The sequence below is a fragment of the Natrix helvetica genome (genome assembly GCF_964273705.1).
Source record: "Natrix helvetica genome assembly, chromosome: 1".
NCBI lineage: Eukaryota > Metazoa > Chordata > Lepidosauria > Squamata > Natricidae > Natrix > Natrix helvetica.
The window spans coordinates 280,832,397-280,859,896 of NC_138548.1; the positions used below are offsets into that span (position 1 = coordinate 280,832,397).

The 27,500-nt window shown below is 37.9% G+C and overlaps 1 protein-coding gene across 2 annotated transcripts in view; it reads right to left on the reverse strand.

Annotated features, from left to right (window-relative positions):
• The window catches only part of TRPC7 (transient receptor potential cation channel subfamily C member 7), a gene marked incomplete at both ends in the record, with an annotated part of 146,777 nt that overhangs the window by 43,849 nt on the left and 75,428 nt on the right, over positions 1-27,500 (reverse strand). For both annotated transcript variants that reach the window (XM_081962760.1, XM_081962759.1), the window contains 3 exons: positions 6,808-7,041; positions 10,699-10,915; positions 17,433-17,597. In XM_081962760.1, the coding sequence (XP_081818886.1) occupies positions 6,808-7,041; positions 10,699-10,915; positions 17,433-17,597 (616 nt within the window). The remainder of the gene's footprint in view (positions 1-6,807; positions 7,042-10,698; positions 10,916-17,432; positions 17,598-27,500) is intronic.

The following is a 27,500-nucleotide window of genomic DNA, read 5'->3' on the forward strand; positions in this document are numbered from 1 at the left end:
CTGGCTCTTCGGCTTTGAAATGAAGATGAGCACCACCCCTTAGAGTCAGGAACGACTAGCATATATGTGCAAGGGGAACTTTTACCTTTTAATATTGCTTTAAGTATTATTAGCTGCCCAGAGTTGGTTATTTGAGATGGGTGTCCACATCAATTACTTAAACAAATAAAGTGAGTTAGGTTTGGTTTTAATGTGAGGGATTTATTTACCCAGCTTTCATAGTTTCCTATAGTATAAATCACAAGCTTGGGCAGCTCACAAAACACCATGCTTTCTAGGTTCTGCTAGATAATGACATCTAAGGGAAGGACTATAAGTATAATCTTTATTGTCATTGTACTTAAATACAACGAAATATGTATGGAGCCCATTCATCCTATCTGATCTAGTGGAACAAGCAGATATCTTCAGGAAGCAGCAATCCTGACAATAACCTGGCCTTGTGCAATTTAGAGCTTTAAAAGTGATAACCAGCATCTTTAATTGCTCTCAGATAAAAAGTGGAAGCCAGAGAAACTTGCACAACAGTGGTATATTAGGGGCAAACCATGTTGTGCCCAAAACTCTTGTCTGAATCAATTGTAACTTTTATATTGTCTTCATACAAACATGTCCTATGTATTGTAAATAAGCTCCTAATATGAATGAAATGAGTTTCATTTGGGATTTTAACATTCACAATCTTATGTTCTTTCCCAAGGAGATGAATTGGAAATGGCACCTGGCCGCAATCCAAAGCAAATCCAAAGCTGTTATTTTTTTGGTTCAAATATAGTCGCATCCCTTCTTGCTGTGAATTTGCTGTTCATGCTACAATCAGCTGAATGTTTCATTTCCTGCCATTAGCAGCCTAGGAGGCATTGCTCCAAAAGTTATTCATGTGCTGTGACCTGTGAAATGTACATAGCACCCAACTAGGAATACCTCCAGGTCTTTCCTATTTTCAGAAAGAAAGTTAGATGTCTTCATCTTTAAGTTACTTACAAATCTCAACACTACCCAAGTTTAAGAAAGTTGCCCTCAACTCTTTATTGTTCTACTTTTATGCAACAGGATGGAGTCTGCATTTGGGTCCTTAATATTCCAGACAGAATAACACCTGTCCAAAAATTGACCTATATATTCTAATCTGCAAATAATAATTTGAAAATGTTCTCTATTTGAACACCAATTTAAAGATATTGAATCTGAAGCAGGGAAAACTTCAAAGGAGCCTTGAAGTTATTCAGATTTTCCCACAATGGTGACTAGTAGGGTTTTTCCAGTTAAATCATAGTTATGACTTCTAGATGTGTATCCATACATAATACTTTTTTCGGTATGTATATGTGTGCCTTCAAGTCATTCCTGATTTCTGTCAACTGCTTGCACAAATTCCTGAAGTTTTCTTAACAAAAGAAATAGTTTTCTATTGCCACTTTCCTAGGTCTGAGAGAAAGTTATGAATCCAGGATTAGAACTCATATACCACTATAACCACCATATCAAATTGTCTCTAGTTATGTATATGAAAAGTATATGAACATAAATATATCATTTAATTGTTACATTTTATGTTGTACTTTTCAGGAATATTTTATCAGTGAGGCAATAACTTGATGTGGTTGTGGTGCTTGTGTACTCTGAGCAGGATGAAAGCTATACTAGAGATTCATCCACACTGACCAAGTGTCATCATAGAAGTCAGATAAAAAGTGTAAACAATATGGTGAGACATAATATAGAGAAACCTATACCATATTGATTGTCTCCCAGGAGACAATCAAAAAGGATCATACTCATAATACAAGAACATTAGAACTCCAGACTGTTGGCTGAGCAACCAGAGCCAGTAGCTCTAGGACTATTGGAAGAAAAGGTGTTTACTTATCACAAATATACAAAGATTGAAAACAAAGAAATAATGATCTGCTATTTCAAATCAAGTCCACAAATCTATATCAGAATTAACAGGAAAAAGGCTAGTGAATCATCACAGGTGTATAATATGAAATAAAGTATTCACAGAAGTAAAACTGGAAGAACTAAAAAAGTCTCATCCGAACAAAGAAATTGAAGCCTTGCCACAAATAATTCAAACTGTAGAGGCAAAGTCAGCAGCAGAAGAAGCTAGTGCACCTATTGAACTGTTTTCATTCCCAAATCAAGTTCTCTTTCCTCTCCCTTTTTCTCAGAAAGCATAAAGCCCTCTAACTGAAAAGCAAAAGGAACTGAAACCTTCCCCCTTAAGTATTATAACACTACAAAAATAACAGAACAAGATGGCTTACATTGTTCTAAAGGAACAACTAGCACAAGTTCTAAAAGATGCCAATACTGTAATATCAAAAATAAGCACCAAAGCACTGCAAGAAACCAACCAACTAATGTACAGTATGCCTGAAATTATAACTGTATACCTTGGATGCAAAGTCAATAAACACATTTTTTTAAAAAGCCAAACAGTGCACTATAAAAATGGAAGATCAGGTTGGAAAACATGATCGGCATGCTAAGATCAGATGCAAGCAAGCTAGAACAGAGGAAAGAAAAGAAGCTGCACAACAAGAAGACAAAAAAAAACCTAATGAAGAAATATCATCTAGAATCAAAGAAGATCAAGAAGGCACTGGAAATAATAAAGCAGCAAATAACTGCCATAGCCAAGAAAAGCAGCAGATATAAAGATTAAATTTCACGGTATAGGCAAAAATCTCCCATTTCAGTAAAATCAGAAACAGAAAAGGGCAAAGAAGATCAAACATTGGTGAGCACCAGGCGAAGATGAACTGCATGGATTTGGTTGAAATTTCTAACTGGTTTTCACCCCTCATTGCCAGGCAGCTTAACAACATACTGGAATTGAAGTGAAATTGAAGATCGGCTAACACCCAGCAAGATCTACCTGATAATGAAAGAGCCAGAAAAAGGGGCAGCATCAGGCAACTACAGGATAATTACCTGCTTACCAAAAAATTTCAAATTGCTAACAAGTGTGGTAGATGATGCAGTCCAACAGAAAATAAGCTTTTTCCATCTGAGCAAAAAAAGAAACTGTCCAAATAGCAGAGCAACAAACGATCAACGTATAATTGGCAAGATGATTTTGGAAAGCTGCAAGAGAAGGAAGACCAACTTTAATGTAATTTGGATTGGATACAATAAAGCAATCAACTCCCTGCCATATGGTTCAATAATTAAGTGCCTAAAAATAACAAGAGTCAGTAGAAACATCAGAAGCTTTGTGCAAAGATCAATATCCAATGTTAAAAGACACACCTACTGGCCAGTGGTAATAAATTGGGAGAGGTTAATATCCTAAGAGGAATCTTTCAATGAGACTCATTATCAGCTTGACTGTTTGCATTGCATTGATTTCTCTGTCAATAATACCAAACAAACCAGGCCATGGCTCTCAAACATCAAAAACATATTCCAGCCTATCTCACCTCCTTTACATGGGCAATCTGGACTGTATGAAAAGTCACCATCTGAAATAGAATCACTACTCAACACAGCCTCATATACAGAGCCAAGATGTTGCAATGAAGTTTGGACTGGACAAATGTGCCACTCTTACAATCTTTAGACAAAAAGGTAGTGAAAACTGAAGGAATCCAGATGTCCTATAGAAATAGCACCAAAGAGTCAGGATGAAGACAATTGCTACAAATACCTTGGCATCTTTCAAGCTGACAATATCAAGCACACTGAAGTCAAGAAGAAGGTTCGAAGTGAATACATCATGAGAGTGAAGAAGATTTTAAAATTCAAACTCAGTGGAGGAATCATCATCAAGGCAGTTAATAACTGGGTAATTGCAGTCTTAGGATACAGTGTTGGAATAGTGGATTGGATTCAAGCATATTAGAAGCCCTAGATAGGAAGACCAAAAAAATAATGAGAATGAAACATGCCCTTTGCCCCAGGAGCCGGGGAGAATGGGGGGGGGGGGTGCATGGCGTTGCTGTGTGCCTTCGCTGAACAGACTCCGGAAGGAAAGAACTAATCAGAAGTCACAGCTGAAGCGCGGGAGGTGAGAAGTTTACCTCAATCTCTTTGCAGCTTTTCTTAAGTTGTGGGTTCAATCTTTTGAAGTTGCAAGATTGGAGGGGGGCTTTTTCACCACCCCCTTGGATAAGGTGGCATTCGGAACATCTCTCTATCTTGGAGTGGAGACAGAGTTAAAAGTTAACTGCTCACTTCTACTAGCAATGGGAGAATGACTTTTATCACAATTGCACGAGATGACTGCTGAGTTGCTTTTCTAAATAACCTTATAGAAACTTTGGATATTTTGCTCCCTGGTCCCCTGTGAAGGTGGAGCCAAGATGGCCAACTTCCTCCTTCTTCTTTGCTCTTATGAATGAAGTTTCCCCTTTGAAAGAATTTCTGGCTTTTTTTTATTATTATACCCTGAAGATTTCCTGGAGCCTCTCTTGTTATGTGGTCCCTCTGGATTTGGAGTATTTGATTCTTATCCTTTGGCTTGGAGCTGTGATTGAGGATTAACTTTTACTTCTGGAATTGTTTGCTTCCCCGATCTTTCCCAGCTGTGCATTCCACAGATGCCATTTCTTTTGTACAAGATTTATAGGTATCTCTGAACTTTACATAGGGCCCAAAAAGCCACCTCCTGGAAAGGCGTCTTCGGTGCCGACATCTTCTACGTCTAGCCCGACTACGCAACAGACAAAAATTGCTTCATTTTACAACCAAAAACAACTGAAGAGAGTTCAAAGGACTTATCTGTTGCTCAAATGTTTCAAACTATTATGAAGGGACAAGAAAAAACAATTGGCAGACTTAAATGAATGGCTCAGAGAAACACAACAGCAAACAACAGAAAATAAACAAAAGATTGGGGTGTTGGAGGAGGGCACGGCTGGGTTGAGGGAGGAGGTTAAGATAGTTCAGAAGGGGAATAGAGAACTTGAAAACTTTATGATAAAGATGGACCTTGAAAGAATGTCCTTTTTTCTTAGATTTCAAAATTTACCGGAGACAGAAGATGAAGATCTTAAGGATATTATGACTACAATTTTAGCAGAATATATTAAAAGAGATAAAGAACAGCTGTGGTGGGACATCGATCTGGTTTATAGGATCAACTCTGCGTATGGTAGAACACACAATGTTCCAAGGGAAGTACGTGTTAAATTTCTTATGAAGACTACAAGAGATGAGGTTTTAGGAGCTCAAAGGGGGGGGACCATTAAAATATAAAGATAAAGAAATAACCATTCTTAAACAAATTCCAAAAAAAATAAGAGATAAGAGGAAGAAGTATTCCTCTTTATCAAAGAAATTATATAATAAAGGAGTTTGGTTTAGATGGTTATTGCCAGAAGGAATGTTGATTTTCTGGGAGGGCAGTAGAATTAGAATTAATACAGTTGCGGAGGCAGAGGCCTTTATTAAAAAATACAATGCTCTCCTAGATGAAACAGGGGACAGTACACAAGACATGAAGGAGGGAGGGGCAGTGGCTCTGCCAGAAGACAGGGGGGAGGAAGCAATATTGAAAAGACTCAGGCCACAAAAATAAATATATTTGAAACATTATTGCAATTGTTGATATAATGTAATTGCTGGAAGTGACACAAGAGATGATTGAACATATGGTTGATACAATGTAAAACAAAAAGCTGTTACTATTTATCTTTTACTTTTTGGTTTTCTCTTTTGCAAAAGTTGTGAGATTTGGAGGGATTTCTACCTTTGGCACGATGTAGCTGTCAACATTTTTTGTATACCTACTTACCCTTTCCTATAAATGTTTTTAAAAACTAATAAAATTCTTATATATAAAAAAAGAAAGATCAAATGATGAGTAGAAAAAAAACATGACAAGGCAAACCATTACATGGCTAGTACATGCACACACACATATGTGTACATGAATACACACACACACACACACAAAACCACACAAGGCAAATCAGATACAATAACAAGATGACCTGGCAATATCTCAGAGCAGTTGAATTGAAGAAACTGACAGGGCTAACTCTGGCTGCACAAGAACAAATTTGTCTTAAGAGCAAATGCATTCAAAGACAGAGTTGAGAAGACAGCAAAAGACTGACAATGCTGCCTCTACAAAAAAGCTGAAGAAACAGTGGACCACCATGTTAGCTGCTTACAAATAGATTGCACAGACAACAGGATAAGAAAGTAGCAACAATGGTGCATTTGAACATCTGCAAAAAATGCTGTCTGCTTGGAAGCAAGAATTACTTCCAAGTAACGGAACTAGAAAACAGACAAAGTGATAGGAATTGAAAAAGCTAAAAGGCTCTGGGACTTTAGAATTCAAAAAGACAAGCACCTGCCACATAACATCCCAGATTTAACAGTTCTCCACAAGAAAGGCAAAAAAGTTGGATATTGAACATAGCCCTATCTGGAGATGGCAGAAGAGACGAGAAAGAACTGGAGAAAATCATACATTACAAAGACCTGCAAATAGAAGTAAAGTGACTATGGTCAAAGAAAAAGCAAAGATAGTATCAATAGTAGTAAACATCTTGGGTACAATCACAAAACAACTGGATCATCATTTGAATAGCATTGGCATTGGCAAAATCACCTTCAATTAAATGCAAAAGGCAGCTCTACTTAGAACAGCTTGCATCATATATCAATACCTTTAGCACCATCAAACAACATATGCCTATCCCAGATTCCTTGGGATGAAGAACTCCATAGATGGATAAAAATACCAAATCCAGTCTAAAGATCTGGCTGGCTGCATGATTAATCATCATCATAATTTTGCCATGTTAACTACAGTTTGAAAATAATTAAGAAGGAACACTTTCTTACCATATGTGAAGTAGGCAACCTGAGGAGGAAGGGTGACATTAATGAGGTCATTGTCTTGGACAAAGAGATCCACATATTGTTGTGCTTCGGTGGCTTTGAGAAAAGCCATGAATCTGGCAGTAAAGGAAGCTACAAAAATAGACAGCATCCCAAAATCCAACAAGTTCCAAAGATGCATGACATATTCACGGGGGCCTTCTTCCCAGATTTCTTTGCATTCAGACCATATCATTCCTATAGTGGTACACAAACATAATCAGTACACAATGAGTAATAGCTCACATAATTTCTTCCTTCAGCTTTTCCACCATACGTTGTATGTATCAATATTAAACGTGGCATGAAATACACACACACATTTTATTCCATTTGTATTTTCAGTCTCTTTTCCAACAGCAGATATGGTTCTTTTTATTTTGCCCTAACAAACGTATGCAAAAGTTAGAATTATAGACACTTTAAATCACCCAATAAGCTTCAGGATTGAGTTGGGATTTGAATACCTTTTTGTTCTTCTAATCACTCTATTACACTACATTGACTTTCTACTTGCTTTTCTTCCCAGATCAACCCAGTAATAAAAATAACATTCCTTGGACCCTCACTTCAGAGGTGGGTTACTCCTAGTTCGTTCTGGATTGGGTGAACCGGTAGTGGCGATGACGGGAGACTCCGGCCACCCACCTGAATGCGTGCGCAGAAGCATTGCGCGTGAGTGTGTGCACGTGCATGAGTGAGCGAACTGGTAGCAAAAAAATTGGAAACCCACCACTGCCTCACTTCAACATGGATCTTCTTAGAATGCAAAATATAGCAGCAAGAGCAATCTATATTATGTCCCAGAAGCTGCTACGAAACTCTGAAAATCCTGAAAAGGATATTCAGTATCATGAATGCAGTAATATATATTGGGGTTGCATTCGAGATTGACAATTGTCATAGGGACCAGGAATATGTATAAGTCAATAATAGGGGGGCTAAGGTGTAAATAGGGCAGATAATGCTATTTTCTGCATTATAATAAGCATTGCCAATTGTATCATTATTTATCACTAATCTCATTATCCTGCTTATTATTTTGTCACCAGTTCTATTTTAGGTAGTTATATTATCATACATAATCAGCAGTTTTATGTTTAAATAATAGCCATTGTTATTGTTTCTCTATATATCTCCAACTGCTCCCATGTTATTTATTTTCAAACTCTGGTCTGTTATCTTTTATTATAATGGTGACAAGAAGCCACAGTATCTCCAGTTGAGTGCTCTAGGCTCTACTGGTGTTTCACAGTTGAAAGTATCTGTGGTTTAGAAAGAGAGGCATCATTTCAACTTTGGAGGACTTTATTTCAATTTTGAAAGTTTTCTTCAAAAATGTATCTATCCTCTCCTGTCATATGAAGGTCATTGCAGACAAGCTTTAATTCTTTAGGAAGGGCCATCACATCTACTGTAAAATAAGTCAGTGTTATCAATAAAGGGAAATATTAGTAACTCAAGATTTAAATGAGGGGTCCTCGGTACTCACTGATCTTGGTTGTGTCCTTGCAGATGTTTCATTACCCAAATTTATTAACATTATCAATGCTAATGATGTTCAACTAGAACTGATGATGTTTCCTTGTTTGGGTAATAAAGCATCTGCAAGCTCAGAGAGCACCAAGGACCCCTCAAGTCATCATTATTTCCCATACTTTAGTACATCCTGGGGACTGAGGTTGAGAGTGGTGAACTCATATTTACTTGATGCAGCCATGGCAGGGATGAGATGCCAACCAGGGTCTTTCTGATTTGTAGCTCAGCCTCTCTCCACTATGCTACCTTCAAATTATTCCCTGATTCTTCCTAGCAGTGGAATTATTTGGAAGATACAAGAAGTTCTTTCAAGATCAGCTGATGAGCTGCAGTAGATAATTCAGAACAAGCACTGAGCCACTAATAAGCTTTTTTTGTCCCAGAGCGCTGCCAACCGCGTCCAAAGAAAAAATAAGAATGGTCATTTTGAAAAAATCACCACTCCCACCGTTTGAAGGATTATGGTAGAACAACTCTCTGGAGTGTTTTCTGAGAAAGATCTTTAAATTTACTCATTGTTGACCAGTTCTTATTCTTAGCAACTGTTTGATATTTTGTAAGGAATATTACTTAGCTGACTTAAACTTTATTAGTTTCCTTTATGGAAAAGACCCAATAAGTTAATATTTTATATTTCTGCCTCAGGTAGCTTCCTCACAATTGGGAATAAGCATCCTTGTGTACACACATTGCTCAATATAATGTTTCAAATTTAGTATTTATAAGAATAAGGTTCATCGCAAAATCAATAACATCAGGGTCCCAAATGGCTGCTTAAAACTCCAGATACACATTATCTTTCATAACAATTAAGCTTGCTTATACATTCTACCAAAATTTACAGCCAATTATGTTTTCTTCCATTGCAGATTATGAAATAATAAAGTTCTGTTTTCTAAATCTTGCTCTGATTTGGCTATTTAATGGGATTGCATTATTTCTGGAATTACCTGGATCACTTTTTGAGACGTTTCTAAAGTTTTGGATTAAGACTCTAATTCAGATTGGGCACACTTCCTTGCAGTTATTTACTGTTCGCTCCCTGCAAACTTTACAGTGCTGAAATGTTTTATGATCAAAAGAGAAGTTTCACACCAAAAATGCATTTCTCATTCGGTTCAGTTCTGAAAAATTGCTTCAGAAAATCACTTTTAATTCATTTCAGTACAATAAAAAAATACAGCAAAAATATACCGCTTATATCCTCTGTAAAGAGGAGGAATACAATTAGAGACAAAAGAGAATATATTCTGTATATTGTGGTTCTAGCCAATAAAAGAGTTTTCTCTAAATAATATATTCCCTGAAGACATTTTAATTTGATTTTTTAAAATTATAAATAATCGGCACTGCTATTCACATTTTTAAGGCTTTGTCAATTATTCATTCTGTTAAAATATAATATCTCATTTCTGTTTAACTGGTAGCTTCACAAATGTATTATTTTCTTTAGTTTTCAGTTTGTGTATCTAATAGTTGGAGCCAAGGTTAGTGTCAGTCCTTGAAAAATAATCCTCAGTTTAGAGCAGCAGAGGGTAGCATGTGGACTTCCAGATGTTGAGTTACATCTCTTAGCAATTGGCTATGCTGGATGGGGCTGCTGGGAATTGTAATTCATCCCATCTGGAAGCTACTTGTTCCTCTTCCCTGTTGAAATGTATGAGATAATTTCTTAATGCTACTTCGTGTGAACAGTTCAGATCAGGGAACCATCACAGTGACATAATCAGTTGGAGCTTATTCCAACCTAGCTAATAGCATTCAAAAATACATGGCAGTATTTGAAAAGAAACACCTGGTCTGAACGTTCTCATGGTTGCTTCATGACAGGTGGCTGCAGTAGGCAAACCCATGTAGAGGATTATTTTTCTTGCGACTCTCTTAGTTTGGAATAAAAAATAGCAAAAGTAGCAGCAACCAAAAGGGGATTTCTGGGTCAGTCAGTTCAGCTTCATTGACGCTTCAGCTCAGGTTTTCTATCTGATATTACAATATAGATTTTTTAATCATAAGTTTTACCATCAAATTTTTACCATAAAATTTGGCAGGATTCGTACACAGAATGAAGCGCTATGGAAATATCAGACATATGATAACCATAGCAATATAGCCTCCCCCCCCTAATTAAGGTAGATGGGTATTTTTGGCTCCTCCAAACAGTGCCTATGAGAGACGAAGGGAGAAGAGCCCAGCAAATATTTCTTGAAAGGCTGGATCCACAAATTATTATAGCCCAATAATAATTTGCAGCTCTCCAGTAGATCTGTGGATAGATCGTATACCACAGTAAAAGGAAACGATTTCAATTCCACTTACCTAATACCCATTTCATGATTAGCATTTCTGTCCATGAAAATTGTGTTGTTTTCACTCTAAATATTTGCTTGGGGTGATCCATGGCAGTTTCATTGGGAAGCAGCTTTACACCTTCAAATCTGTCGGAAGCATTCACTACTAGCAGTCCAAGAAAAATTGTAAAAGAAACAGCATGTGCCACAAACTTCATAAAGGGGCTCCGGAGTGTACGTCCCAGCTGAAAGCAAAAATAACCATATGTTATTTTCTCCCCCCTGTCCTTTTCTCTTTTTCAAAGTTTCTAGCTTTTATTTATTTAAAAGTCAAAACCAAGCTTTCACTTGGCTTAGGCATTTTACTTAGGAGCCCTTTTATCTTAAATACTCAAGACTTATGTCAGAGGGTTTAAAATTTGAATCAATATGGTTAAGAATTTTAAAGTGTTTCTAACGTGGAAAAATGTAGATAGGCTAAAGAATAAGGTAACTTTAAGGTTCCCAAGAATAAAAGCATTTCTATTATTTTCATCCAATTAAATTCCAAGTGTGTAGTTGAGAAATGAAATAAAGGCCTCTTTCATGGCTCTTTTATGATACTTTTTGATAAAAATACATGCAACTCAAAATTTCTCTGACGGCCTGAAAATGATGCTTCTCTGTATATTTGTATGTATCTGTATCTTTTTCATTGTTAAATCTGATTGTATTCCTTATGTTATATATAACAGAGTTCTCTATAGCTTCATTTTGGCCTTATGTTCTTGCCCAATGTTTCACATCAAGAAAAGGAACATTGGAAAATGTTCATTTGGGGGAAAAAACCTTCCCGAATGATACAATAAGGAACTACTATTGCTGACAAAGAGTTTTTTAAAAACTCTTTGTTAAATCTGGGGAGAGTTTTTAATAACCTGGGTGACATTAAAAATATAGAGTGTTCTTATATTCAAAGAAACAACATTTTTGTCCTAATTATTTTAGTGTCTGTACTCACTTTAATCATACATACACAGAACAACTTTGAAGTCCTCAGTTCTTTTTAATGCTAAATAGAAAAATACATTTATTAAGTCTGAATTCAATTTGTATAATGCTTGCTTAGCAAGTTCACAAAGTGTCAGAATAACACTTTGCATCTTCATACAACAAGAAAATATATGTTTGGATATGCTCAGAGTATTTATAGAAAGAAATGTTAAGAAAAGTTTAGAAAACATGGGCCTTATGTGCAGATCATTTGAATTTGATAAGGTTAGGGTTAGGGTGGACAATTGTCCACTCCGTTCAAAGAAATGCATAACATATTTTTCAAATATTCTTCATCACTCTACAATGGGTAAAATCTCACACTTGATCTCCCCTTACCCCACTAGATGTGTTGGTTCAGCAAAGCTCTGTAAAATAAAAATAAAACCCCTATAATAATTAAAAGAAGAAACTGGGATGTTATTTATAATGATGGTGACCTGATGATACAAGATACACAGCCATAATTTTTCGTAACATTCAGGCAGTGTGGGGTTTTTAAAAATATTTTTTTTAAAAAAGAATTGAAATGAATATTTCAATTTTTGTGCATTCTGAAACTTAGTTGATATGTGGAATTCCTACTGATTTGTTGGAATTTTCCAAGAGCATTTTCTTTCAAGTGGGCAAAACTACTGTGACGTATAAGACTAACATTCTGACATTTCATAGTTTGATTGGCAAGATCATGAATTAAGTGATTCCTATTTGTCCTACCCATCAGCATTCAGTGGATTAAAGCATATTGGGGATAAAGCATTTTCCTAGATTTTTTGATCTCTTAACCCAGCTGTAAATGAGACTAAATTTGGGTAAATTATTCTCCGATCCATAGATAGGTTACCTCAGTATGTTTGATAAGTTATTATCCAATTAACCATTAATAATTATCCAACCAGAAGTTTGTGCTACTTGCCAACTCTTACCAAAAGCTAGGTAAAACAGGAACATTCACACCTAACCCAGCAAGGAGTGAACTACTTTAAAAAGGAAAAGAATCAGAGGATCCCAAAACTGATACTTTGATGTCTAAAAAAATCCTATAGAGTCCCAGTTGGCTAATGGGACTTAGGGAGGTAGGGAAGGCAGGAGGTAAGTCTGAGGTAATCTTGATCCTGAGAAGAAGCAGACAGGGCTCTAGTAAGAGCAATTGACTCCATCTTCCTACTTGATATTTGCTGCTACAATATATAAGAATGCAAAAATGCTCCCTCACCAATAAAAAGTAAAGACTTTTTATTTTAAAGTAACATTATTTTCTGCAAACAATGTAGGAATGGAATACAATGTGTGCTTTCATATTTTTTTCTAATATTGATAAAAGTTGTCTAAGTGCCTACCTTGGAAATGCAACACCTATGGATTGGGCTACTAAATTAATAGAAACTCAACCTGCCCTCAGCAGTGAGATTAGAAGCACATTCAATGTTACTGGAATAAAAAAAATCTTGAGTGAACATAAAAGCAAATGAATTCCTTTTAATAAAATTTACTTTCTCTGTCGATGTCAAAATTTCATATTCAATCAACATTGCATCAATATTTTATTTCCAAGCATTCCTTGGAATGATAGCTTTCAAAGTTTCATTTCAAAATGTCATTGATAGCTGTAAATGATGCAGATTCTCAGAATTTTTGAATCAAGTTGAGAGAAGAAGAGACCCTGAAAGAGGGATTAACATGAAGATGTTAATGCTTCAGCTGAAACTTTTTCAACATCCTCTCCCAAAATAGGAAGGTTGTTATTTCCAAGGTCCTGGTTTTTAAACTGTGAGTGGGATTGGAGATGCATATCATCTGTGTATTTGATTAGCATTGTTGTCAGATACAGAAATTGATGACAGAGATAAAATTCTAGGAAAGCAAAATAGCTGGAGTAGACCAAGTTGGGAAAATATACTCTAGTTATAAATCCACCATCACTGATCCTTTCCTATATAAGTGCTCTTTTAAATATAGTGCATGAAGCAATTGTAAAAAATAATAAAGATAAAGGTTTTCCCTGTCCAGTCATGTCTAACTCTAGGGGGCCATGCTCATTTATGTTTCTTAGCTGAGTGAGCCAGCATTGTCTGAAGACACTTCCATGGCCATGTAACCAGCATGATTATACATCCAAGGCACACAGAACACTGTTACCTTCCCACCAAAATGGTACCTATTCATCCAGTGGCATTTGCATGCTAGATCAGCAGGAACTGTGGCAAGTAACGGGAGCTCACCAGTGGTGGGATTCAAAAATTTTTACTATCAGTTTTGTGGGCGTGGCTGGGTGGGCATGGCAAGGGAAGGACACTGCAAAATCTCCATTCCCTCCCCACTCCAGGGGGAAGGATACTGGAAAATCCCACTCCTGGGGGAAGGTTACTGCAAAATCCCCATTCCCTCCCCACCCCACTAACCTGCTTTCCAGCTCTGTTCTCCTGTGCAGGGCAACAAAAGAAGACCCAACCTATCAGCTGGGATTCAGGAGGCAGAGAATAGATGGGGGCGGGAGCAGCCAGAGATGGTATTTGCCAGTTCTCTGAACTACTCAAAATTTCCACTACTGGTTTGTCAGAACTGGTCAAAACTAGCTAAATACCACCTCTGGAGCTCACCCTGTCATGCAGCCCTTGGGTCTCAAACCTGGGCTGTCAGCTTGCCAGCTGACAAGCTCAATAGCTTTAATTGCTGAGCCATCACAACTCTTAAAAAGTAATAGTAAAGAAGTAATCCAGATCTTATCTGATAGTGTGGAAAGAATGGTAGTGAACTGAGTATGGCGGAAAGCGAAGGAAAGTCATTTTCTACTGCAGGGGTGCCTAACTGATGGCCTGTGGGCCAGATGCATCATGTGCAGGCCCACCCAAGCTCCATGAATGGGAAAATGTTGTAAAACATCATGTGACGTCAATGTGACATAGCAAGTTTGACACCGGTGTTCTAGTGGAAAGTGCTTCAGCATCAAGAAAGGCACAGGTAGTTGTGGTGGGCTTAGTTTATATAACAGTAGGGACATTTGGCAAAATTATTACCTTTTAAAAACAGGATTACTAGTATCCAAAGCCAGAGCTAAGCCATGCAAAAAGAGCTTTTGGAAATATCTCTACCGCCTGGATTTTAAATTTTGTATGATATTGCGTGTAGGTTATTTACTGATAGACCCTGTATTCTGCCCTTTGAGTTAGATTTTAGAAGTTAGGCTTTGGGAAGAAAAAGTCTTAATGAATGCTAAAAAGAAGAAGATGTGTCTTTCTGGTGGTGGAATTTCCTCTATCCAAAAGAAAGAAAATGAAAGAAACCAATTATTTTAGTTACTTTCAGAAATACCAGATGCTTAGGAGCAACTTTCAAAAGAGTTAAATGTCGTTCAGTTTCAGTTCAAAAGCCTGATGTTGTCTCTGACGATGGCTTTTTAATGTGTTCAAAGGTTATTACAGCTCCCCTGAACTAGCCCCAGCTTTGAAGGAGTGCTACAATTTGTTGAAGCTTTGGTGAAATCACTCCTTTGAAGTATATTCGGGCTTCAAAGTAAGGAAAGCAACTCGGCGACTTTCAAAGAATTCTGCAGCCTTTCTAAGCATTTTGCAAATTCTTGGGTCAAATCTGAGTTTGTAAACCACTGTAAACATTAATGTAAACAGATTCAGATAATTGTGAGTTCATTTCAGACAATCTAGGCTCTTTAGCAGACAATATGGAGGTTGCTATACCACCCAGATCACATCCCTATTACCTCTGTCTTAAAAGGAATAACATTTTAAAAATTACCGTCAAACCATTGAAAGGAGCCTGTTGGAATTGAGCAATGTTAAGTCCCTCTAAAGCATGTGGGTCAAACTCAAGACTTGTGGGCTGCCCTGGAATCAATGAAGGACCACCCTGCAGTGCCTCTGCCAGTGAAAACGGAGCCTGAGAGGGCTGTGTGTGCTTCCCTGTCTTCTTTTTCGCTGGCAGAGAGCTGCAGGAGGCTGTCGCAGCCAAAAATAGAGCGAGTGTCATCGAGCCATACTGGCCATGCCCCCAACCCCCCTGAGTTCAAACACAACCCTGATGTAGCCCTCAATGAAATTGAGTTTGACACCCCTGCTCTAAAGAGTTTACCTTCCTGGTTAATTTCATCCACTTCTACCCCCAAATAGAACAGTTTGTATAGATATTTTGTTCTTTATCCAAAATAACCTATGAAAGAATGTTTTTTAATTGAATCTTGAAGCATCTCAAGTTGAATTTTGGTTGTCTCAGATCTTGGCATGCAAGCCTAAATTGTACCTTGTTCTTTTTGACTCTGAAATCTCCGGGATTATTAGAATCAGGGCTGATATTTTTCTAGGCTAGGAATTATTGCTCTATTATTCTGTATTCTCTCCTGGAAGCCAAGGAGGTACTTGCCTATGGCAATGTAGTGCTCATAGAGAGATTTTTATAGCCTAGAAAGGGGTTAAAAAAGGGGAAAAGAGTGTGTACACCAATTCGGTATAATGATTATGACACCAGGCTAGAAAATGTGAGTTCTAGTTCTGCCATAGGCATAATGTTAGCTGGGTGACCTAAGTGGTGCTAGCAACTCTCTCTAAGTCCTGAAATCAGGCAATGGCAAACCACTTTTGTATTCTTGAAAATGGAAGGAGAATTGCTAGTCCAAGCAGTCATGTGGAGTCAACAACAACTCAAAGACTCACACAGATACACACCAAAATTGGGGAGCCTTGATAACATTATGTTGTCACTCATGGTACATTTAAAATAGGATTGAGAACTGCATTAGAATGAATCAGAAATCCAGGTTAAAATGGGGCAATTGGGATATTTATTTAAACCTACACAAGCTGGAACCCATGCCTCCAGTTCAAAGGCCTCCACAAAGCTTTGTCTCAGATTTCCAATATGCAGACTGACCATGCAAGATCAGAAAAAATAATTATTTATGTAAAATGAGTTTTTTTTTTTAAAAAAAACTACTTTATGACACATCTTTACTTTCTAAAATGCTTTGGTAGGCTAGAGGCCGAAATAGAAAATTAGAGCCAGTAATTTTACTGGAATGCAGTAGAACCTCTGGTCATGAAACGCTTCTGATCATGACCAAATCGTGTTCTGACCCCAAAAAATCATATTTTTTTCCTTGCAGCCGATTTCCCCTTTCGTGCCATTTTATTTGTAAGCCCCAAGTTTCCAAAATTCGGTTCGGGTCATGGCCAGATTGGTTTGTGACCAAAGTTATGGAACAAATTATGGTCATGACCAGAGGTTCTACTGTACTAGTTGTTTCAATCAGCTCTTCCCACTTCATAACAATTGTTCAAGCTATTTGGCACAGTAAGCGCTGACTGTAAGATTTGGCTTCTTTACAAATTTGACTGTATTCCCTCTGAAAACAATCAGAAATTAAAAGAGAAATTCTCAATCTTCAAATCCTGTTCAAAACTTTGAACTGAATTGAACTGAATTAAAGATTTCCCAGTTAATACTTCTCAATCATGTAAAGACATTTGCTTACACATGTGATGCCTAATAAATAATAAAACTAGAAATAGCAAACCCCCCTTTACTTTTTCTATTTTTGTCTTTCTACCTATCTTTTAAAAACTATTTTGTGGTTGCTTAATTTGTGTCTAAACTATGCTCACCCACTGAAAAGCTTGTTGCACCTTCTAATACATTTGAACTGAAGATCTTGTCATTTGCATCAAGCCAGGGATATAGATAAATAATGATAAACAAACATGCACCTTAAACAATCTGTACCTTACTGCAGGGAGCTATCCAGTATGCTATGGCGAGGAATGGAAGGCCTATGGAAACTCCGAAGACAGCCAAGAATTTCACAGCAATTGACTGCTGGCGTAAGCCTGAGAGGTTCTCATACCACATGGTGAGCAATTGTTGCTGACAGTTGGGATGGGCAACAAACTGCAAGAGGAAAATAAAGGTAAGAATTGCTTGAAAAGGAGAAGAACTGTGAAAGTAAGCAGTGCCCCTCTCCGACAGCCTCTGGAGTAGAGATAAGACAAATGGTTGATAGTCAAAATGACAGGATGAAGAAACAGACTTCATGAAAAACATTAAGTGTCTCCAAAGTGAGTAAACAAAACTGATACATAAGCTTAGCAATCTTTGGAGAGAAGGAAGATAGGAAGGAAGGAAGGAAGGAAGGAAGGAAGGAAGGAAGGAAGGAAGGAAGGAAGGAAGGAAGGAAGGAAGGAATACCCATGGTGTTTTTTCAGGAGCCAACTGGACATTCTTGTCTTTTCTTTGAAGGCATTTTACTTCTCATCCAATAAGCTTCTTCAGCTCTGACTGGATGGTAGGGACGAGAAGTGAAAGGTCTTCAAAGAAAATAACAAGAAAGTCCAGTTGCCTTCTGAAAAAACACCTTTGGGACAACCATAACTTTGATGACTGAGAATCTCAATATACAGGAAGGAAGCAATAATTCTAATCTTTCAATCCTACTGTCAATGGAGAGTTACTTCTTCAGCTTCATACAGTTATGTATCAATAACTTGAGCATTTTAAATTGCCATCTCTTACCATGTTCCCATTTAAGATATTAAGTAGAGTAGGATTTTCTGTAGATTCTATTCCCAAATGCAGCTTTGCTGCCTATTCTTAATTCAAACTTTCCTAATTATCTTCACTTAAAAGGTCCAGTGTAAAATTCTGAAACCAAATTACAATTGTTTTCTTGGATACAATCACAAATCATTTAGATATATGTTGTATTTGTGCTGATAAATAAATAAAGGGAGAATAGTATACCGGGGTTGTAACACAAATACATACATACATACATACATACATACATACATACATACATACATACATACATACATACATATATACATATGTGTGTGTGTCTGTGTCTGTGTGACTGTGTGTGTGTGTGTGTGTTTGTGTGTGTGTTTGTGTGTGTGTTTGTGTATGTACGTACGTACATATACATACATACATACATACAGTATATCAGCAGCAGCAACGTCAAAAGAGTACAATAGAGAAAAATGATGATGTAAATATAAAATTAGCAATATCAGACATAATAACCATAATAAGCAAATATAATGTATATTCAAAACTACTGCAACATAGTAAAAGCACTAAATTTTTTAAAATGGTTAAAAGAATTAAAAATGGCATTGATCTAGTGCCAATAAGTCTTAGTAACATGGAGGCTGCCTATGAAGACCCTTTGGCAGTTTTATGTGGTACAGAATGTGGTTGTTTGAGCCATTATGGGCATGCCACTATGTGTCCATGTACTATCGCTGCTTCACAGTGTGTACCACAAGGCCTCTAATTCAAGATGCTGCTTGTCACCTATAAAGACTTTTATGGCATAAGGGTCTGTTATCTGTAGAACCATCTTGCTCCTATGATCTCTGATCATCCTGTGATAGGTAGAGTCAGCATGATTCAGATCACATCTATCAAGCAATGTCATCTCATCCACTGTATTACCTGCTACTGGAATAGCATCTTCCCAGAGACATGAGCAGTCCTTACCCCTTTTTCTTTTAGCTGAACTCTAAAAATCTGGCTTTTTGCCTAGTAGTTGGGTTAAGGGAAGGTATGGGTTCAATGTCCCTATGTTTTTTATTGTGATTGAATTTTTATGTTTTGAATCTGTACGCCATCTGGAGTCATTCCAAGTGGGTGGCCTTCAAATGCGTTAAATTAATACAAAAACAAATAAATATTGACAAATAATAGGTGGGAGCTACATGTTGATTGAATTATCCTTACGAGATAGAGATAGCAGTGTTTTGGATTGCCCAAGTGTCAAGTGTAAACAGACCATCAGAGAAAACTGATGGCCCACAAAAAGATCAGACTGTGAGGGTAAAGCATATAGAAGAGATATTTAGTATTTTAAAAGACAAACACATGTAGTTAAACCTTGACTTACAACCATTCGCTTAGTGACCATTCAAAGTTACAACAGCATTGAAAAAAGTGATTTACAACTGGTTTTTATACTTACAACCATTGCAATATCTTTACAGACATGTGATCAGGATTTGGGCTCTTGGTGACTGGCATATATTTATGATGTTTGCAGCATTCTGGGGTCATGTGATTGCCATTTGTGACATTCCCAGCTGACGTCTGACAAAGCCAATGATTTCTGGATTATGTATTGTGTGTAATATCTGTCTGCCAATAGTAATTTTGGTGAATGAGCCCCTGTGGATTTTACTCAACTGGTCATTACTGATTATAGGGGGTGGCGCTCATCTCCATTTCGAGGCCAGGGAGCAGTACTGTCCAAAGATATTTCCATGGTCATGAGACCAGCATGAGGGAGTGTTGTTTCCTTCCCACTGTAGTGGTACCTATTTATCTACTTGCATTTGTGTGGTTTTGAACTGCTAAGTAGGCAGGAACTAAGCAAAGACAGGTTCTCACCTGTCACACAATGCTCAGTGATATCTGCCTGCCAATAGTAATTTTAGAGAAAGGGATTCAGAAGTGCTAGTTAATTTATGTCCCGCACTTGAGCTTTCACTGACATATGGCTGGCCAATTTGAGAATGGAATGCTAGAACAGAAAGGCTTTCAGTTTGATCTGCTTGTGTTCTCACATTCTTAACTGCTTGGTATCAACCTTTGGCTTCCTAATGATAAAATTACAGCAGCTTCGCAAAGGAATGTTATTCCCTAAGATAAAAGCATCTCTCTTTGCCTGATTTCCCATGAAGTGACTGCTTCCCAACACAGCATATAATGTTCAGCTGATTGTTAATCATCTTTCAACATGATTAAAGATAAAGATAATGAAAAGCAGAGATAAAGGAAGTATTATTATCATAGTTTATTGTATGTGTGGGAAAAGAAAAGAGATTAAGGTTCTTCAAGAGAAAATAAAATAAAAAGAAAAGTTGAAAGAAAAATTGAGAGATAAAAGCCCCTGGGGTGATATGACACATCACCATATAAATGATATAAAGGATTCAGGATATTCGGGAGAAAAGAAACAATTTTAATCGCACTGTGCATGCCCGCATAGCATGCAGCATGCATGACATTCACATGAGCAAACTGGCAGTAGTGCCTGCCAGAACCCACCCCTGGCTTAGTGGAAGAGACAGAAGAGGATGTTATATCTGAGGAGGCTTCTTTCCTCTTGTCATGCACATATATTATCCTGTGCTTTGAGGATATCCAGGATGGGTGGTTCTGAGCTGCATCTGATATTGTGGGCTCTTGTGTTAGCTGTAGAGGTGCCACCTTCTTTGGTATAAAAGGATTGTGACTTGAATAGCTCTGAACTATAACGCTGTGCTACTGATCATAACCCTGTCCCAACACTATTCTTCATACTAAATATTTGTCTAAAAAGCATACTTTAAAATGAATACCAAAGTTACTGTGTATTCTCTTGTACACATTAACTCTGAAGGAAGGTTACATTAGAAGTCTGCTTGACACTTCTATTTTTACAATGTGACAATGGCACAGAATATGTTTTTAAAATATATAAATTGTGCTTAAAGACATTGGAAAGAAAGAATGAGCTAAATGTAAAATGAGCTTGGGCCAAGCATTCATCTATGACATGAAGATGAGGATCAACTTTTGGACATTGACTTTTTTAAAGGTTTCAAATAATATTCTAAACTGCAAATTCAGTGGAACCAGTTCTTCAACGACTAGTCTCTTTTTTACTCCACACCTTTTAATAGCCGGTGATTTTTTCCCACTTAACAGGAGGCTGTACTAGAAGGACTGTAAAATCTTCTTTTATGCAATTTTTCTATTTTTATTTATTATTATTATTATTACATTTATTTCCCCACCCATCTTGTAGTTAGAGGCAGCTCTACATTCTACAAGGAAAATCAGTGCTGAGATAAAGAGATAGAGCTTCTGATTGAATATGGGTGCTCGGGGTTTGTTTGTTTTTTACAACATTGCTATTTGTTCTACTGTAAAAAAAAAAAAGCAAATGTGAAGGAACATAACTTTATGGTACAGAACTCTGATTGCAGACCAGATCTCTTGTGCTTGAACAAAATAGATGGAGTGACCTCTTTTTTCCACATGCATCTTTTATACCATTGTCATTAGTATTTATGCATGTATGTTTTCAGTATATAAATAATATTCTTGAATTATATTTGAACAACACATTGACTTTTTTAAAAAAAGTGCATATTACTACCTGGTTATGGCGCTTCTGTACCATAAAGGTACAGAATGGTGAGCTGCATTATTTCAGTATGCATGTCATTTCTTTCACTTTTGATCTAACTGCTCCTGTCATTCTTTCATGAAAATAAGCAAACCTATTCTAATAAATGGGGCAATCTTCAGGGGATTAGGAAGACAAGGGAAGAGGGTGAAAGCTTTCGGGTAGTTCTTACAATCATTATCACTCCATGACCAATGTAGTGAAATTTTCAATTTAATGGGGCAGACAGCAATCTGTTTGCAACCGCTTGCTATGGTTTAAGAATGGAATCATGAGAATGGGGGAGGGGGGTGTTTCTGGACTAACTGTGTACTGAAATATATAGAAAAGTTATTAATTTTTTTATCTTAAACACAATTTACACCTTTGCTATTAATTAAATTGAGATCTGTGACTCAGGGAAGTGCCTGTCTTTTATGATGAATTAAGAACTATGCTGCCAGCTGGAGAAAGCTGGAGTCAGACTCTTGAGAGCGCCAATTACTTAGCATCGAAAAAAAGATGCACTTGACATCTATAGTGGAGGTGGAGGTGATGAATGGACGCTGCCATTGGGGATCTACTGGCTTCGAACTAAAACAGAGAAAGAAAAATCCATTCCATTTCTAACTCAGTTGCAACTTACATGTAATACATTCCTCAAAATAAAATCAAGGACACCATCTAAATATAGTTGAGCATGTTAATAGTCTTATTTGTTGCTTTTAGGTTTGGAGAAGCAGGCTTGACTCGGTCATGGTGAGTGCAGTCAGTGATACATACCTTTCTGTCAATTAGCTATTTTCCTTCCGGCTCCAAATCCATCCATACCTCCCACCCAAGATGAAGTGTGAATGGGAAGACAGTGACAACTACCTCTCCACTTTTATTCATTTGTTGGTGAGCTCCCTTTGGGCCATGGAGGTTGAGCAGGTGTGGAGCAGTGAGCAATTAGCAGTGCCAACTTGGTGGCATTAAGTTGTGATGTGCATAATGATCACCAGCAATCATGCTCATTTCGGATTTGATTGAGTGAGAGTTGACAAACTATGCTCTAGGAGACAACAATGCCCTGCAGCCTTCAGCTCATTTTGTTCTATGGCTGTCTTAAGGCCTGATATGCTTTTTTTGTAACAAAAATTTTTATTGGTTTTTTCAACATTTATAGGGGAAAGGGTAAATGGACAGGTATACAAATTTTGGCAGTTGCAAAATGTGACAGGCGCCCCTCCCTCCATACTCATAGTATACATTTATATATAATGCATTGGTATATAATTGATTACAATCAGCATATTAGTTCTATTACTAAATTCAATCAGATTAGACATTACAGTATAAAATCCAGATATAATTCCATTATCACTTTCGGTCAGTTTATAATAATATGATTTTCTTGTTTATTTTTGTGATCTGAGTCTTCTTGCTATTGCCCCATCTCCCTCCACTGGCAGAGCTCTGGCCCCTCCCGTGTCCTGCGTGTCCGTTGTAGTGTCTCGTGTTTTTTCTAGGAGTGTTTTGTTTTTTTCCATAAAGGCCTGCGCCTCTATGGGTGAATTGATTCTAATTCTTGTCTCCTCCCAGAATATCAGCATACCTTCAGGCATCAACCATCTAAACCACACCCCTTTCTGGTATAATTTATTCGCTAATTGCGAATAATTCTTCCTTTTTTCTCTAATCTTCTTAGGGATCTGCTTCAGAATGGTTATCTCCATATCATGGTATGTCAATGCTTGCCCCCTTTGTACACCCAGAATTTCATCTCTTGTGCTTTTTCTAAGAAACCTCACCTCCTCCACCCCCCCCCTTCCACAAGATTCAGTCTTTGTGAGTTCTTTGTGAGTTCTTATATATTTGGGCTTGATTTTCTTTAATTTCATCTTTCATTTCCCTTAGCTGTTTCTTGATTTCCTCCTGGCCCTGTAAAATTTGTTGAAGCATTTGTTGAAAGTCCATCTCTGTAGTCTTAGGTTGCATCAGTTCTGTTATCTTTGACTGTGTGGCTGGACTGGATGTTGCGGATGTTGGAGCAGAAGTGGCAAAGCCAGGTTTTCCAGGAGGTGGTCTTTTGGATGCCATCCTTTATAACGTTAGAAGTTCAGTCCATATATAAGATAAACAGTTAGAAAAGAAGGGTAGCCAGGTGAGTCCGGGAGCAGAAGAACCAGGCAGAAGAGAATCTCTCTAATAAGTCTGGCAATAGATAGAAAATTTCCCCTAGAAAGTTTAAAAAATACCAATCCACAAGAGATTCCTCTGGGAGACATGGAGACAAAGACCGGAAGCCTGAATTTTAAAGGTGGAGTCAGGTTTCACAGTTCATAAAGACAACGGAAGTGTGCCATCTTGCCCTGCCAGTTTTGGGCACAGAGGCATAACAAAGTTTTAAAAAGTTCCAAAAGTCCTCAAATCACAGTAATATGTAGAATTAAATTGAAAAGAAAATCATCTCAGCCTGGGTGAGGCTTCATTCGTTGGCTCTCCCCCCTCCTCCTTCCCCGGGGGCTGAGAGCAAAATTGTTCCTCGCCGCTTGTCCAAGGGGGGGGGGGGGAAACCCCTCCCTCCAGCCACACCTCCAAAATGCTCCGAAAGTTATTTTAAAAAGCTGAGTAATTCTTCATGCAGAATAGGGAATGAAGAGAGAAGCAACCTCACCGCACTGCAGCTGCTTCCTTCTATTGTTGCATTCTCCAGTCGGCTTATAGCGAGGCGCGAGGCGCAGGAACGCGAAGCGCCCTCCGAGCTTGCTCCCCGGTGCCTTGGGCGCGCGCGAGACCTCCGGCTGCCGCCGCTGCAGGAGTCCTCCGCGATGCCGCCCCTCCGGCAGGACCCCTCTGCGGGGTGTCCTGTGCCCCCCAAGGAGTGGGGAAGCCCACCGGGGAGCCGGAGCGGGCAAGGAGCTGCCCGTCGCCGCCGCCGCCGGAACCGGAACTCAAGGCCTGATATGCTTTTTGTGGGGGAGTTTGAGTTTCTAAGGTTGTCTAGAATGTTTGCTTTCTCCAGTGTCTTTGTAGTTGTTACATTTATGTTAAATATAGTACCCCACCTGCAATTTTATCCCCATCACAAGCCTGTGAAGTAATTTAAGCTGAGACATAGTGATTGGCCCAAAGTTACTAGTGAACTATATCTGAGGATGTCCTTGAACGTAGGTTTTCATAGTCAAACATTTTTGTCACTATCCCATACTGGTCACCAAAATGTCCTCCTCTTCTCCAAAATAGCTTTTATCTTTATGTTTTATGACAATAGAAAATTAACATAGCCAGACAATATGCTAATTTCTGAAAAGACTTCTTTAAACTGCTGGATGTTCCTGTCATAACTAATGCATCTAACATTCAGATCCTTAACAGAAACCTCAAGCTATTTTAGTTGGGTAAATGATGATGACTACCACCCTAACCTTTTTGAGAAAACATTCATCATGGGATTTCAATCATACAGCAAGATGTAGGTTGCTGCTTTTAAAACTCTACATAGGACTCAACTATTAGAGAATCATCCAAGGCTGCGTGAATCCAGAACAGCATGTCTCTGACTTCCAAATTAAGCAGGTGACTTTCAGCTTTGGCACACAGCATGAATTATGTACTGGATCTGGTGCTATCCTTCAAGTTCCTATAAACATTTAAAAATTAAAATACATCTCTTATACATACTTTTAGCTTCATGACAAGCTCAGTTAACTTTCACTGATTTCATGGCCACTGTTGCTATGCTTTTATTTTATCTGGACACCTGGATGAGTGACTTCAAGTAGAAGGGAAGATACACCTCTGTGAACCATAAACCCAAAGCTTTTGCTGTGACCCAGCAAAACAGATATAGTGCCCTTGCTGACCTTAATGGGGACACTAAAGAGATAGGTCAAGGCAGTTGTGATAATGATGACTCAAATAAGCAGGGGATCGTGGTCCAAAACGAAGAACTTTCTTCGGAAAGGCGAAAAGGGGAACCAGGTATCACACATCAGTCGCAGAAGATCAAGGTATGTAAAAAGAGAAGTCACCTTCTGGTTGGTGATTCAATCGTAAGAGATGTTAATTTAGGAGAGGATAAGGAGGTTTTAAAAGAGGTCAGGTGTCTGCCAGGTGCTACTGCCAGCAGAGACAAGAGGCGTATTCTTAAGATAGTCAAGAATGCAAGTAAGGACTGTGACGTTGATGCTATTATACATCTTGGCACTAATGATCTATCCCAGAAAGATGTACTTTCTGTGCAGAATGATTTCCAGAACTTGGGGTATGAACTTAATAGTATAGGTTGTAGGCTTATCTTTTCAGAGGTTTTACCTGTATATAAGGAACAAAAAGGGAAGGGCCAGCGTGTAGCAGAGTTTAATGTTTGGCTAAAGGAGTGGTGTAAAAGGGAAGGCTTTGGTTTTATTAGTCATGAAGCCTGTAGCTGGTCCAATGAAAAACTGTACAAAAGAGATGGGTTGCACCCATCCAAGAAAGGAACTGAGTTACTTGGCATTAAATTCACAGATTTTCTTGATAAACATTTAAACTGAAGAGCGGGGACAGAGAATTAATAGATACAGAACATCTCTGTCCCCAGCAAACTAAAATTCATAGGGTTATAAATGCATGTAACATAGATGTGTGTGTGGGTAAGATTATCACTCCTGCTGTCAAGCAAAACCAAGCATGTAATAGTGATTGTCATACCATGTGCATGAATCATACAAGTGGCAAGAAAATAGGGGCAGTCAGGCATAATACAGGTTATGTAGACAGTAAACACAAGGTCAATCAAAATGGACTCAAATGTCTATATACCAATGCACAGAGTATGAGGAATAAACAGGGAGAATTAGAAATTCAAGTAAAAGAGGGCAGATATGATATTATTGCCATTACAGAAACTTGGTGGGATGAAACTGACAAATGGAACATACAGCTAGAAGGATTTAAATTATTTAAAAGAAATAGACCAAATAAAAGAGGAGGTGGAGTTGCACTATATATAAGAAATAACTACGTCTCTACAGAAATAGAGCACAACAATAATGAGAACTATCTTGAATGCATTTGGGTCAATATTAAAGGTTGTGGGGGAAATGACATTGCCATAGGTCTATACTACAGGCCACCCAACCAAGCAGAGGAAGAAGATGAACTTTTTGCTAGTCAGCTAACTAAGGTATGTAGGAAGCACACCACAATAGTAATGGGAGATTTTAACTACCCTGACATCAACTGGGAAACAAACTCTGCACCAAGTGGAAGATCCAACAGGTTCCTAACAAACCTAGCAGACAACTTTGTTTTCCAAAAAGTAGAGAAGGAAACAAGGGGATCAGCCATACTGGACTTAATTCTCACTAACAGAGAGGAAATGATAGAAGGTGTTGAAGCCATAGGAACCCTGGGGGCAAGTGACCATGCAATATTGGAATTCAACATTATCCAAACACAAGTAGTAGAACAAAGTCAAACTAGAGTCTTGGACTTTAAGAAAGCTAATTTCAATAAACTTAGAGAGAGCTTGGGAAAAATTCCATGGATGAGAATCCTCGAGGGGAAAACAACTCAAGAAGCTTGGGAAATTTTGAAAAATGAGATTAGAAAAGCCCAGTCTAACACAATACCAATGAAGAAGAAAAACAACAGCTCCCAAAAGAAACCAGCAT